The 15,950-nt window shown below is 37.1% G+C and overlaps 2 protein-coding genes across 8 annotated transcripts in view; one reads left to right on the plus strand and one right to left on the minus strand.

Moving 5' to 3' along the window:
• The first annotated feature begins 47 nt into the window (after positions 1–47).
• mtfr2 (mitochondrial fission regulator 2) lies at positions 48–7,771 on the plus strand. Of its 2 annotated transcripts, none has more exons than XM_066700060.1 (8): positions 48–110; positions 412–559; positions 1,086–1,190; positions 2,596–2,717; positions 3,321–3,535; positions 3,704–4,010; positions 4,615–4,795; positions 6,380–7,771. In XM_066700060.1, the coding sequence occupies exons 2-8, from the start codon at positions 488–490 to the stop codon at positions 6,473–6,475; spliced, it is 1,098 nt and encodes a 365-aa protein (XP_066556157.1). In that variant the 5' UTR covers positions 48–110; positions 412–487; the 3' UTR covers positions 6,476–7,771. The 2 variants fall into 2 exon arrangements, with proteins under 2 accessions (XP_066556157.1, XP_066556165.1); XM_066700068.1 differs by having other exon boundaries at positions 2,599–2,717.
• The window catches only part of LOC136747056 (3',5'-cyclic-AMP phosphodiesterase 7B), an 81,954-nt gene continuing 73,391 nt past the window's right edge, over positions 7,388–15,950 (minus strand). For all 6 annotated transcript variants that reach the window (XM_066700022.1, XM_066700013.1, XM_066700043.1 and 3 more), the window contains 5 exons: positions 15,725–15,816; positions 14,553–14,697; positions 13,689–13,785; positions 10,159–10,239; positions 7,388–9,576 (listed from right to left, as the gene is read on the minus strand). In XM_066700022.1, the coding sequence (XP_066556119.1) occupies positions 9,377–9,576; positions 10,159–10,239; positions 13,689–13,785; positions 14,553–14,697; positions 15,725–15,816 (615 nt within the window). In that variant the 3' untranslated portion in view covers positions 7,388–9,376. The remainder of the gene's footprint in view (positions 9,577–10,158; positions 10,240–13,688; positions 13,786–14,552; positions 14,698–15,724; positions 15,817–15,950) is intronic.

The following is a 15,950-nucleotide window of genomic DNA, read 5'->3' on the forward strand; positions in this document are numbered from 1 at the left end:
TAGCAAAGTTAAGGATTTTAATTGGTCGTTATTTCATAGAGCTATAAACCACCAATCAGATGCATGCTTGTTGGCGCGGCTTTATTTGAGTTATTGTGACCTGGGAGCATGTGAGTACAGTATAAGGCTTTATTTCATGTTTTAAAATATACATTTTCCAGTGTACTTCCCAGGATATTTGAAATTTTGAAAAGCAGTAATTATCTAAGAATAGATAACTGCACAACAGTATGCTGTTACCCTGTATACATTGCACACATAACCTGTGTTTCAAGTACTGGTCGTCGTTGCTATATAGCGGAACTGTGTTTCATGACTTCATGTAACGACATTACTGCAGCATTAACTTCATGAGGAAGACATTTCGTTCTTAATTGTTTTTCTTTTTGCAATCGTGTCTTGTCTTTCCAGCACTGGTACCCGGACCCGGTGTGACTGCAACGTTCAAACCCGGCTTCTGTTAACCGGGGCCGTCTCGCTGTTTCAGATGTCTCTGTTTGTGGATGTGTTAGACCTCCTGCGATACCTGCTTGACTATTTTGGAGTTTCACCTGATATGGTACTAAAATTGCATGGCAGTATAGTCTTATTTCCAATATTTTTAAACGTATGGATAGTCACAGTTCTACGTCTTTGTAATTTGAATGTCATACTGTAAAATGTATTATGCCTGAACTGCACTGTATTATTGCACTGTGTATTGCTCTTGTATTTTGTAAGTCACCCTGGACAAGGGCGTCAGCTAATAAATACATAAATAATAATACATACAATTAATCTGTCAATCGCCAAACATGCAGTTGAAAATATGTTTGATGGGTTGTAAGGAAGCTTAGTGTCATGCACTTGTATGTAGACGAATCAAACTGGCACTGACAGATGAATAGTTTTTTCATGTTCCTGAATTATTATCTAACACTGGGGTCATTACAGTATTTTTACAATGACATCATATCTTAATAAAAGAGGCAAAACTATACATTTTAATTATGTTCAGTGTAGTTATTGTGACCAAGATATATTTGGTATTACGTTTATATTGGTCAAATGTATTTATAGATGTATATTTGTTTGTGTTTTTCCAGCTAGTACCAGTATGGGACAGTCAGCTCTGTGGTCAGTACCGAAGCATTATTCGCATGATTGGTACCAACTTACCTTTAAGTCCTTGTCCAAGAGTACATTTTCAGGTTGGTATGGTATTATTTTGTTTTCTCATCGTTTTGTCTCCTGTTGTAAAAACTATGAGGCTTCCATCTTATTTAATGTATTTATTTTAAATGAACCCCAACTTTAAAATCATTCATTACAATGTTACTTATGTTTTACACTACATTCAACATTTTGTAATAGTAATCTGAACATTTATTTTGCTTTTCACTGTAGTCTGTTTTTGTAGGGCTGTGTACTCAGACTGCAATATACAGATAAATATGCAAAACCGCAAGTAAATACAACCTGTTTTATGTTAAAGTGGCAATAATCTTGGTGTTTCTGGATGTTACGTGAATATCAGAGGACATATCGGAGCTTGAACATGGCAAAACATTTTCAGAGAAAGACTTAACCACTTAACTCCCTATGCCAGTGAGTCCTAATTCTAGCTTATCCTCAAGTGATTGCTAAATGTTCTCTCTCAGAGGAAGGTTAAGGCTGTTTTTGAGAAATGAGAAAATAATTGTTTAAATTCGCTTTACTGATGATTTAGTGAAATACGATTAGTGCACACATTCTGCAGCAGCCTTTCAGATTCCTTGCTTGAGCATCTTCCCAACAGCATGAAGAGAAAAAATATTTGTTGTCAATTTTAACTTGCAATTAATTCCACATGCAAACCTTATAAAAGCTAGTGTGATTTACCAGGGTAAATATCATGGTATCAAGAAATCAAGGTAAGCATTGAGATGTATCATTATCGTTGATAAATGCATGAGATATATATATATTTTTTCCCTTGGTAAATATCCATAAAGGGTATTTTGCTTTGGATGCATTTTGTCACCATCCTATGCTCCACTTTCCATGATAGACATTGAGAACTAACAGTTAACCAGATTAAGTCATTTATTTGTTATAACTTATTATTTATCTTGAGTTTGAAAAGTTCTGATCTCCATGCCTACCAGGAATATGTTTTGTTAACATAAAGGAAAAACACTGTAGCCTTGGAAACTCAACTATTTCTCTAAATCTGAGATTCTCCAGCCAACTATCTTTTGGCTGATTGTAGAGTTCAACACATCAACTATTTCAACACATCAGTAAACATCCCTACTAGAGCACCACTAATTGACCACAACGACCTTTGAATTTTGAACTCTTCTAACGTCTCGCCTACACAAGATTATGTCAGAAATTCGTGTCTTGCTTTGGCAGTTTTGAAACCTTGTGTTGACACCAACAACTATAAAGCAGCTGTTTGCAGTCTGTTTATGTGTTTGCACATACAATTGAAAAGATTACTGATGTTACTATGGTACAATGACTGACAACTTTTAAAAAAAATGTTACTTAAAATAAAATATTTCATAATGCAACAGCTATACAGTAAAATGAGATTCTTGATTGACTTGAAGATGCTTTAACTTTCTGCAGCAGATCACTCTGAGGGGACGGCATGGCAGTGTGGACTACCCAGACGAGGGCCCTGTAGTCCCATCTTTTGCAGATGTAATGTGGATAGCTAATGATGAGGAGGAAACCCTTTCTAGGTTCAGGTAAGAGAAAAGGAGAACTTCAACATTTCATAGGTAATTAACACCACCTGAAAGTACTCTTCATAGATAGTTATTTTGTACAGAAGGATTATTCATTGCACTGTATCTCTTGGTTCCACAACACCAATAGTTTGTTGTATGGGAATGTTAGGTTACATTATTTCTTGTTTTCTTTTGTGCTATGAAGTTCCTGTCTAAAATCATAAATTTGCAGGCTGTATAAAACAATAAAAAATTTGAGCAAGTATTTCTGTGGTACATTGAACAATACCAAATGTATGGATGAGCTGCGAATGTGCCACCAATGAAGGGAGATGTTTTTTACAATATGTTTGGTTTCTTTTTACTAAATGTTGACTAGCACTATGTTTTTTTTAAGCATGTTTATTCATTTTGTAAAAACACTAAAACATTTATTTTGGCACTCCCAGTATGAAAGGACAACTGATACATATTATTTTTTTCTCTTTATTTCTGCCAAAGTTGTGTGCAATTCAATCCCTTTGTAAAAAATTTAGGTAAAATAGTAGAATTGGCCTTAAAGAATAATTAAGGATGACTTTTCACTGGGCCTCATCTATTGTTCTTGCTTAATTGTTCAAGGAATGAGATCCATCCTGTCAAAGGCCGGCAAACGGTTCAATTTCTCCCAGCCTTTCCAATGCAAACCTCAATGCTGCCCCAGCCTGTGAAAAAAGTGTTCCAGAAAAAGCCCCAGCGTCCTCCAGATGCCGAGGCCTTTAACAAAATCACCGCCCTGGAGGATGAGCTCTTGCGGCTACGAGCACAGATTGCCATGATTGTAACCACACAGTCGGGTAAGGCATGTTTCTGAACTACTCACTACCTTATTCTACATTAACTCTTAGATTTTTATTAAGAATAATTTGCTTGATTTAAAAACACATAGAACTCTCTTACATCATTATACAGCACACCATGAAAAATACCCTTATTTTCTTTAATGTATTGCCTCTGTGTCTCAGGTTCTGCCCGTTCTCAGTGTGAGCTGCCTGGCACCCCTGGGATGTCTCCTCTCCTCCCAGCGCTGACCTCTACTCCAGTCTCTGTGTCTCGGTGCGCTCCCCCGCCCCCTGCACCCCCATTACCATCCTCGCCCAAATGCAGGGCAGCGGACATTTCAGCCTTTGACTTGATCAGACAGCGCCGCGCCACCAACGTGACAAAGCGGAGCGGCAGAGAGAAGGACTCATCTCTGAAGTCCTCCAGCCTGCCCAGCATGTTGGATGTGCTGAAGGATCTGAATAAAGTTCAGCTGAGGTCAACTGAAAGGTATGCTGTCAATGTTCTCAAGGGAAGTTTCTGAACATGAATCCTACTCCCGAACAGTTGGGGAGGGAGCTTTGGCTGCTTTCAATTCATCCTGCAGGGCCAAAACACCCTCAAATAAGAAATTGTCCACTGAGGCCTAAAATAAGTTTTTGATCCGCATGTTGTTTTTGTTTTTATTTGTATTTATTAACATCCAGGTTCATGTTTTGACAGCGTTATATAAGTCTTTCCTGAAGGGTATTCGCCTGCATGAGACAAGGTGTTAATCACTGCTGTCAATCACTTATCTCTGTAAGCTCTGGAGCTCTTGTGTAGAAGGGGAAAGCTCTGAGGGAGAGTCACTTCCAGGCAAGACTTCATCCATCCAGGGAATCCTTCGTTCACAAATAAACATATCTGTCCTTGTGAACCCGTTACCATCAAAATCAACATGTGAACTGAGAGATGGAGCGACTGTCATGCTAAAAACAACTGGGTGTTTGGTTATTTTGAGTGGATTAGACTTTGCTTGTTAGGCTAGTATCCACATTGAACATTTTCTGTTCTGTTACAATGACAAGAGCGAACCACTGGCTTTAAAATGTGTATTGTTTAATGTTGGCAGGTCTCCGGGAGGTACACCAGTCATGAAGAAAGATAAGAAAAGAGTATGCCTCTCAGACCCAGCTTCCCTGATTGCTGAAGCCCTAAAGAGGAAATTTGCACACAGACACAAAGAGGACTCATTTGACAAAGAAAACCGGTCATTTGAGACGTCACCATTTGGGAGTCCAGAGGTCCCCAGGGTTAGTACTCTTGATTCACTGACATTACCTGAGATTGTATTGATTCTGGAGGGGGAGATGTGATCCTGTAAATCTTGTGCTCAATAAGTGCAATACCAGACAAAGTGCCTAGGTGGTGCTACTTCATTAAAATAAGTGCTGGGAAGGTAACAAATGAAGGTTACGTCAGATAAGAAGTGAAAATAAACACATTTGCGTAAGAAATTCCACTGGTGTTTGTATGAAGAGTGGGTACTACGATCATAAGCTGTATTTTAATATACTTTGACATACTGGCATCATGACCTCATTGTGATGTATTTATTTTTTATAATTAACATTGTTATCCATTCTACTTTTTCATCTGAAAATGTTGCTAATGAAGCTGCTCCAGACTTATATTATGTCTTTTTATGAGATAAGTGTATATTTCCTAAACAATCCAATCTGCAAATTCTTCTGCACTTGCTCTGCATTACTTGATGTTTACAAGGTTATACTTCTGCGTTTGAAGGGCTACTGCAACACAGTAAATCGCAATAAAGCCTCATCACTCAAACGAGACGCGTCCCGTTGATTTACGATGTTCCAACATTTAAAGATTCTACCTTATGTGTGTAGATGCTGGTGTCTAAACAAAATTGAGTTGGAGCCGGAGTGTTAAAGTTAACCTCCCTGTTATTATGTAACCTCTGTAGATCAGTGGATCAAATCACTGTAAAAGTCACTGCAACATAAAGACAATAACTTATTTTGATAGCACATCTGTGTCAGATGCCCCAGGGTAGTAATCATATTGTCTTTCTATAGCTGATGAGGGATAAAACAACTGTGACATTCAGAAATTAAGGATTATAAATAATTGTTTACCTGTATTGTGCAGTCTGATGTACTGGAAACCATTACTCTCAAGGACTTTATTACACATCGTGAATTGGACCACATAGTAATTTAGAAATAGTGGAATAGCAGAGAGGCTTTGTTCAAAACTTAAAGGTCTTGTCTGTATATTATTGCAGTATTTTGACTTTGTACTCGTAGCTGCAGCTATAGATCTTGTAGTTTAACATCTGTGAAGTTGTTTAACTTGAGTCTTCACTTGCACACCTAGCTCACTTGCAAATCATTTGAATTGTGCTTCAGTTTTTGGTTTGCTCTACCTTTCCTTTTGATGGTGCTTTATTGTAGAACTGCGGAAGAAACAGAACATACTGAGAGATTATTATTGGGTAGATGTTAGTAGAGCTTCAGCGAAGTGACAAGGCTGGGCAGTACCTTTGCATTGGAGTACGTCACCCAGGTTGAAGCCAGTCTGGATCTATAAGCCAAGACCTCTTTTCAGCTGTGCTTTCTCAGTATTGTGCCGTTTCATTTTCACTGGAACATGAAGGGCAGGTTTCCCAGACCCAAATTAGCACTATACATGGACTACACCATGCAATTGTACAGTGCTAACTGAGGTCTGTGAATTTAAAAATTATCAACTTTTATCTTCCCTGTTGCGGAACACCTTTCTCTTTTAAAAATAAGTGCTATTTTCAGACCACAGTGTTGAAGGTCCGTGGTGTGCATGCTCCCCATATCAGTGCGCTGTGTGTGTTTCAGATCGCCCTGCGCACCCTGGCCTGCCCTGGGAAGATCACTCCTGTAAGATCAGACCACGTGAGTCCGGCGCTCACAGGGAGAGCTGCTCTTGCTTGAACCAAAGCTGCTGTTTTCATAGTTATATTTCTGTAAATGTTTTTTTTTTTAAATGCTTTTTAAATTATCCATGTTTATCAATTTGTATATTTGTTTTTAATACAATTTGTATTTGCTTTACTTTTGCCTTTTTCTTCTCATGTGGCCTTTTAAATGTGTATATTTTGCTTGAGAAATGAAAGGCTTTTTCTATATTGATGATCCTTAATGCGATTGTGGAGCTACCTACTGCAGTTAAGTGTAACAATTGTAATAATTCTGCATTGTTTTCTTTATTCAGTTATATACTTAAAAAAAAATATCTTGAAATGCAAATGTTGCCTATTAAGTTTTTTTTTTTTTTTTCACACGTACAGTGTTCTGGATTTTTATTGCAAAATACCAATAGCCATTTAGTCTTTAAAACTGTGGCATGAAGCTTAAAAGATGCGAACATGTTGATCAGTAGAGCACAGCGTGGTGTTGGGCACCTTAAGGGCTGGTTTCACAAACCCAGATAGCACTAGTCTTGGACTATCTAATATTATTTAGTTATTATTTAATCGTGGTCTGTGAAACCAGCTGTACATGTTTTGGTCTTTGTTAATACCTGATATATTGCTACCCAGCTCTCGGTACATGCTTTTTCTGGGGGAATGCTTTGAACAATGGAGAGTTGACCAAAGAAGCCCTTTCCTCTGCCATTTCTAAAGAATAAAATGGGATGAGCCTGTAATAAAACTGAATCAAATCACTACACTGATGCTGCAGATCAAAGTCTGGTATAATAAAGGATATTATATAGAAGAATACATAGCTTCAGTTATTTCATTTTTTCCCTCAAAACCAGAGTGAAAGAAGGATAGCAGAGATGATCAACTGTTGTAAAAAAGAAAGACTATAACTGAGCTTCTTATGCCAGTATAAATATAATTCTTTTCAAACATTTTATTAAAAAATGGATAATGAAAAATGAGGTGCACTTAATATAATTGGAGAGCCATATGAATTGCATTTCTCTGACAGAAGGTTTCTTAGTTTACGTTGCTAGAAGTCGAGGTATTAATCCAACATTGCTCAAAATGAAAACATCTAAATGCGAATGTATTGAAGCACACAAAGTGACATTTCCTAACACTTGTTCAGTTACAATGCAGGGAAAAGTATGAATAGGGGTTCTACTTATGTTTTGTACAGAAAAAAATAATAAATAAATTAGGAGGCCTATTTAATTATTTCAGAATGTTTAACTACAGTAGGTTTGTATAAAATGTAACTTTTATAAAAATAATAATTAAAAGCCTGTTTTCCACTTCATCACAGTGTTTGGAAAATTATTCTACATATGCATTTAAAATGTATCCAAGTATAAATGGCTGCCTACTTGATATTTCAAGGTGTTTATATTTACCTGAAAAAATGTACAGTACATGGTGTCAATGTGAGTGGTATTACTACAATATCAATGAAATGGAAAGCAGAAATTGTGCGATACATAAAATTGACAAATTATTTGTTTTGCTTGTCAACCCTGAAAAAATAAGAAAAAGAATAGTATTCCGTGATACAAAAATATAATTATAAGCAATGTTCTTGCCAAAGTGATTTTCTTTAGGACAGTATAAGAACATGAATCATGCCAAAGCATGTAATAATAATTAAAAAAAACTAAAAAAAACAAGCAGCACAAGTGGGGCAGAAATTAAAGAGATCAAAAGCTGAATAAGGGAAATATATAGATGTGTTCTAAAAAACTTTAAATAAAATATCTCAAGGTCAGCAAAGAACAATTCTCTAAAGTTTAGGAAAATCTAATAAACATTGAATGCTCACAGTGGATGAGCTATTTGCCCCTGGGACAGTCACCACAGCTGAAATAAAATAGTGAAATGGGGGGGAATTGTGACGTTTCAGAAATGTCCTGACAAGGATTAACTGGCAATCCCTTCTGAACATCAGTTTCTGAGCTTTTTTATTGTAACTTAAATAATTTAGAAGTTCCATTTGTGCTAACAGTATCACTGGAAAATGACCATGTTAAGGCTTCTGTATATGTGCACACAATGGTGTATTGTGAAACTATATAAACTATTTACAAATATCCTTTGTATTAAAAGTAACAGTATTCATGTAACAGTGGCAAGTACCACCTTTTTATACAGGTACCAGTCTTCTACAGTAATTTTGGCATTTGAATCAGTAGCTTCACTATTTACAAAATGTACAATGGTAACCATTAATCGCACACATAAATATATAAAAAGCTGGTTGACATGGTATTTTGTGAGGTCAACCCTTTTGTTAAAAAATACTTTCCTTACAATCTTTTTGTTGGAAACATGTTCTAGTGCCTTTTTAAACTGTAATAAAAGGAATCTAGTCCAAAGTAAAATGATTGCATCCAAATGTGGTGCAAACTGTATAAAAATTTGAAAAATAGTTGTCATTTTAGAAAGAAAAAAAAAATATTTTTGCAATTGAGTTTTTACATGATTTCTGCTCTGTTTCAGTAGTTTCCTGTGGTGCAGCCCAGCTGCCATTTTAATTACAGACATTTATTTATACTTCACTTTCTCAGGAGCAATATTTTATAATTACTTATTTATTCATTAGTCTCATTTCTGCTCCTTCATCTTTTCTAGTTTCAATGGCATTGTGTTGGAAAATTATCACTTGTGAGTTAAATTATCTCTTAGGCAGGGCAACCTCCCCTCTTCTCAAAAAATGACTTCTAGTAAGACTGGGGAATTGGGAAAATTAAGGATTTGGTTGACCTTTCATTTGCTTCATTGTGTCGCCCTTCTCTGGTGCTCGTGTCAGTGGCAGCACTCGGCGCACTATATCTTTCTCATAGCATTCATCATGAACGTCTGAGAAGAAAAAACAACTGTCTCCACGCAGACCACACGCCTCCTATGGGCATCAGGGCCCTCCTCCCTCCTCCGCGTCACTGAGACACACGCTGGACGCGTCCCCGTCTCTGTGGTGCTGCTTGTGTCTCAGCCGTCTCCACCTGGCTTTGTTCTTCCTCAGGTGGCTCATCATAGTCTCTGTCAGGGGGCTGCTGTCTGTAAATCGGGTCCATTCTTCAAAGAGAGGCTCTACAATATACGTCATGAAGCCTGAGCAAAACGGAAGGAAAGAAGACAATGTGGAGGACTGGGGCTTTAGTAAGAACGTCATGGTGATAAACACTGATCTGAGTTGCACATTAAACTTTAGGGAAAATATTGCATTGCTAAACACATAGTCTGGTTCGTGAATCGGGTACATTTTCACGAGGAAGACGAGGTTATGGAATTAAAACTAATTGAATACTATTCAGTGGTACATTAAGTGCATTTTTCTGGCTCTTATATGTAGATTGAAAATAAATATTAACTGTTTCCATCATCCTAATCCTTTTGTTTGTGATCTTGAACACTCATTAAAATGCACTGCGCATAGTAAGTCCTAGGTTCTGCACTGTACTGTTAGTATGAGCAGCTACAGCAGGATCTTGTTTTTTTAATGAAGCAAAACCTGCAAAGGTCAAAACTTCTAAAAGAATCGCCCTTCAAATCGGGTCACAGCTGTCAGCAAAAGGAACATGATCAGAATTTTAAAGAAAGGTACTTATCTAGGTTGTCTTTTTGCCATGACAATAACACATCCTATGGCAAAAAGTATTATCTGCCGATCGTTTACTAGAAAGCTTTGCTTACCTATTTGTATTCCAGGAACTGTGTCTATCTGCTGATTACACAAGGGACTGATTTCAAGGTCAAATTTGCTCTCCAGGTCACCTACAGGATGGACAAAAAGAAATACATAAACACATACATAAAAAAAGCTTTGCCAATTGAGTTTTAGTGACTACCAATATCTATAAGATTATCTTGGTACTAGTTATCAGAGTTAATAGTACCTTAACTGAGTCTGAGGCCTACTAAGTTTTTATCAGTAATAGTTTTCTATTGTAAAATAATAATTTAAACATTCTCTGGAGGAATATCGTAGTGTATTTGCATCATGCCACATTGCCATGGGACTTTGGGAAAAAAGCATTTCAGTCAGCTGTAGAATCCTCACTATCTAGCCGTCATCTTTAACTTCTCTGAGGTCTTTTGTGATCTTGACCTTTGAACCCTGATGGCCATACTTGTTCTTAGTACAGTGGTTTGAACAGGTGGGGCCTGCAGGGTTCATATATTTCCTTCTCACATGACCGTGTGGAATGAATAAATCAAAGCCCATTGCCAGCTAGGACGGATTCCATGGCATGCACAAGCCTGGTTAGCCAAAGGGATACATTAACGCTTTATTTACACAACTCGGATCCATGCAGGAAGAGCATCAACTTTGAGGAAAAACTCTGTATAAGATTGTGCTAACCAATGCCAGAATTGAAACAATTAATCATCAAGCATCACACAATATTTAACAGTTTGTGAAAACATACCCATGTGTGCTCAACTTCAGCCTACAAATAGTCCGGCCAACTTTCATTTAGAAATAGTACTACATGAAATAGGCAACTCTTGGGGTCACTCAGAATTGCACAAACATCGCGTCTCACCACACAGCTGAAAATAAGTCATCAGTACCTCACTATCTTCATCTTATTATTATTTTATTGATTTATATATACAAGTTTATTTATTTTACTTACACAATTCAATCTGTACACGGTAACATTTGTGTGCCCTCACACTTGATGAAAGAACAGATGGAATCAACTTTATTTATTCCCTTCAAAACTGGAAAAAGATCAAGTCTTCCCATTCCTAGAATCAGTCAGAAGTTCATTCAGTCTGTTATCATTACTTACACTATTTTCACAATGCTATGACTTAATCAGACTTTCATTGTTTTATCATCAAAATCAGTATTCATAACTCAGAATTTCAAATAGTTCAGGATGTTAAATACTGTGGTGAAGCTATATTGTTACGCATGGTTAATTCCTTTTTTCATGTAATTTTATTGTTTGTATGTTATGTAGCACCATCATTTTATCAGTTTAATTATGAATACCAATGAAATGTACAAGCCTGGTTCTGTAGTGAACAAAATTGAAGTTGCCAGGTTAGTCAGACACACCTTTGCAGTAGTTAGCTACTAGTGAGCGTGACTTGAATAAACCATGACAGAGGTAGACACTGATCCATGATATTTGCAGCTGCAGATGTAAACAATACCAACAACTCTGACAAAACTGTTTTGTTTTGTTTCTCCATTGCATTCTGTGAAAAGGGAGGCTTCAAAATACAGGGAGGCTGAAACCTCACTAAATAGGGTCTAGCGGCACCCCTGTATGTTACCACACTATTCCATTTATTTTTTAACTCTCCACTTTACTATCTATTCATATAAATATACGGTATGCTTAATTTCACCTTTCGTTCTGATACACACCCTACACAAATCTCAAAGTGAATTCAGTCACTATAAAACCTATATATTCCAAGAATAAGAGGCACAGAATACTGTGTTAACTTGACTGTGTGACTGCAGTCCAGATTACTAGAAGTCCAGATTACTAGAAGTCTCATTTGCCCCCTTGTTATGACTGTATTTCTCATCTCTTTAAAACAAACACATTAGGAAAGCCTAACAACAGGTTTTAAACTTTTTTTCTTAGAATGCAGGGTGCTATAGAAGGAATTGTGTGTTTATAATCTTAGTTTAAGGATTCTTAGTCATCAATGCCTTGGCGCCTCATTTCTTGGAAGAGAGCAAGGTTAGAAATAAAGTACAATCCTGTTGAATTACACACCAAACTGCTGACATGGAAAGCTTTTCTCCCCCTGTCAAATTTGCTCCACTTTCACTACCTCCCCCAATTTTCCAAAACTGTGTTGAAGTGAGAGAAAAAAAACAGAAGCTATACAAGAGGAGTCTGTTTATGTACAGAACAATCTAAGAGAACATTAATTAAGAGGAAGCATGTCTTACAATCAATACATCTCATTTCTGTTCAATGTATTCCCAGTTTGCTTATGCATGTATTTTGAATACTGACTTTTAACAGTTTGGAGTATTTCTAATTCTGGCTCTTTACAAAGGTAATGATGAGTTCCTTTGATATTGATCATAATCAGTTCTCCTGAGACATGCACACGCATTGCAAAAGTAAACTTAATCTTATACTAAGAACAATGATTGGAACTAAAATATAGTAGAAGAGAAAAATAAACCATCCCTTGAAGAGAGTGAATGAATGGCTCCTGAAAAGTACAGTTTTTGTTTTAAAATCTTTTAACCAGACACAAGAATAAGTGAAACTGGAATAAGGGAAACTGTGCTTGTCATCTTTTCTCCCAACTAAGCAGACCATTATGCAGATTAATGATATGAAGCAGGTAGAGCTGAGTGTTCCTTCCTTCCAGTTAGAGAGCACAGGAAAATGAAACAAATTACTTTTATTTATTTCAACACAGAATAAATTACCCCGAGTTTTGGTTGCCTAAAGAAAAATATGTCCCCACCACAGCAAAACTTTCCTGCGTGTTGAATGTTTTAAATGATTCGAATGACATTTGAGTGGAAAATACTTAATATTTTGAATGTCAATATGGTGTAATATCTTGAGTTTACACATTGTCCTATTGGGCTACATCATTTCATTTTTAATGTATAGTTTGCTATTTATGTATGTGTATACGAAAAACAATGTATATTAATCATTGTTAAATTATATAAGTCCCTCTAGATAAAAGTATCTGCTAAATAACAACTCCTTTTTTAAAATCTTCAAAAGTCTGCATGCTAAACAATGAATCTTGTCTATTACAATGAAGATAAAAGATAAACCACACACGCACACAATTGTTTCCTTTTGTCAAAACTCAATGCTCTATGTATCAAAAGCCTGGCCCAACTCTTGCACAGCCCATTTACTAAAGCAGTCGGCCCACAAAATCCAAAACAGTGTGGTACGTGACCAGCCAATAGCACTTTAAGGAAATGCTCTCTTCCTGTTTGTCAGCCTATTTCCTGTCCTTGCGACGCAATACCATCTGTACAGACAGGAAAGGACGACCAGTGGCACCCAAGCTAATTGGCATTGCTGGCTAGAAAAACAAAGTAAGAGGGCAAAAAAAACAAAAAAACAACAACAATAAAAACTAACCAGTTTGACTGCAATGTGTGCCTTTCAAAACACCGGGAATCCTGTGAGCAACACCTTAGAGAGGGGGAGTGAGGCATGCAGCTTGAAAATGGAGCTGAAACTCCGACCTTGGGCACTGACCTTGTCTGTAGAACTCCTCGCAGACGCGCTCGCTCCACTGCTTGCTCATCTCCCACACCCGGCAGGGGTTGCAGATGTCAGCGCACTTGAGAGCAATCTAGAAATCAACAGAAACGTGCAGGATGTTATGGCTATGACGAAGTCCGGGAGAACAGCTTTATACCCAGAGCGAAATAAGTGATGTGGTGATATTTCAGAGAGGCTTCTTTAAGGCTTCTCTGCATGGACTTGATTATTTATGTTTAATCTGACATAGTAGGATTAATTAAGAAACCTAGCTTCTCATTCTTAACTATACAAGCTGAGACCGCTTTTATATGTTCTTTTAAACTGGGCTCACAGTTGTTTTGAGAAATTTCTAATATACAATTTTTCTATTTTAGTACACACATGAAGTTGAATACGTTTCTAATAGTTTCAACTCCTGTTTTCTTATTCCACTGTTTAGATTTCAATCTTGAAGTGGCTCTCTCTCATTATCTTTCCCACTGCTTAAACTAATGAAACCCTCCCAGGAACAATGTGAAGAGAACGGTTGTGTTTGTTTCACAGTGCCAGCCTTCACTCGTCAAAGTAATGAATCAGTATCCTGTCCATTTTATTACAGTAAGAACAACCTTGTGAATGAAACAACCTGGCACAAATAAATCAGCTGCTGTACAATTAAAGACATGAAAACAGATCAGTTTTAAAACCGGTTACAATATAAATTAAGTATATATTACTGTATATCTGTGCAATAAAGATATTAACAAAGTATACTTTCTTTACCAATTGGAAAAGTAACATACTATTGTTTCTCAAGATGTGTTTATTTCTTGGCCTATGGTATTACTATATAAGCCAGTGCAGTGATTTGCAGACCTGCAGCATGAAGTGTCTGTGCTCTACATCCTCCAGACTCAAATCGTCACTGTCCAGATGAGATTTAAAGCGACCAAGAAACTCATTCTGTCGGCTGATGTCTGTTGCCAGAATGAGGGAGCCCAACTGCTGTTCAATGTCCTGCCTGTGGGAGAAACGTGATGTTAATTGAAAAGGATGCTGTTAACAACTTTCTGCTAATAATGTCCATATTGAACACATTCCAGCAGCATTGTGATGAGAAGCTATTTCAAACCCATGCCAGCCCCCTGGCTGTGATGCCAACAACCCATTTTAAGGGTTTTCTTCAAGACATCTTTGTAGCAATTTTATGTAACCTGCCTTTTAATAATCTTACCATTAAAACAGATCAGTTAATTAATTTAATATTAGATGTGCTTTAATGTTTTTAGTGCATTTAATATGCTATCCTTTAAATACAGAAAAATGTGTTGATATTTATAGATCCTAGTTCTATGAATGGTTTAAATATAAATTTATGTCAAGTTTGCATTAATAAATGCATTTCTGTAAATAATATTTACACTGTCAAGAATATATGCAGAGGCTCTGATGTGCATTGGAGAGGAAGCAAGCAGTTTACGTATTTGCATTACATATTCATTAAAGAAGAAAGGAACCAGGAAGAATACTTTCTGCCATATTCAAAATATATGCTGACAAAAAGGTAAGAAGGGAAATTGAAATAACACAAACTAAATCTAACAACACTGAGTTAATGTATTTTGCACATTTATCTGCTGCACTCAGAGAAGCACTGCAATGGATCTGACAAACCATGCCATGAAGAGATTGTCAAAACAGCTTCAAACTCAAATGGCACAGTTCTCTAATACAGACAAAACAAACTTAATGTGTTCCCAACAACAGATGTTAACAGAGTAGAGGCTACTGCAAAAATGAAACTGGCACTGCAGACCAGGGAAATCAATGCTGCCATGTATTCAGAGCACTGTGTTTATTCTGCTGGCTCCTGAACAGCAGCCAATCTCTACAGAAGTGTGAAGTTGGCTCCCATCCCAGAATTTTGTCGATAGCATTAAAATCCAAGCACCCATTTGTGACTGCTAGATCTTCATTAAATATTGAAGTATGATCATTGATTTTCTGCTGGAGAGAGTGTCAAAGGGATTGTCATGAACAACACTCACGTCATCTCCGCCGGCAGGTGGGAGAGCAGCCCGGACTCTCGGAGCATGCCCACTGTGGACCGCCAGTGATGGTTCTCCAGCACCGACACATTCTGACAGACAAACACAATGTGCAATTAGTTTGTAAACTTGCAGTCTGTCCTAGGCCCAGCTAGTTGCTTCATGTATACAGACAAGATGTGAACCTCTTGCATACTATTTTTTGGCTAATTTCTGAATTCACACA

This window comes from Amia ocellicauda, chromosome 1, assembly GCF_036373705.1.
Source record: "Amia ocellicauda isolate fAmiCal2 chromosome 1, fAmiCal2.hap1, whole genome shotgun sequence".
NCBI classification, from domain to species: Eukaryota; Metazoa; Chordata; class Actinopteri; order Amiiformes; family Amiidae; genus Amia; species Amia ocellicauda.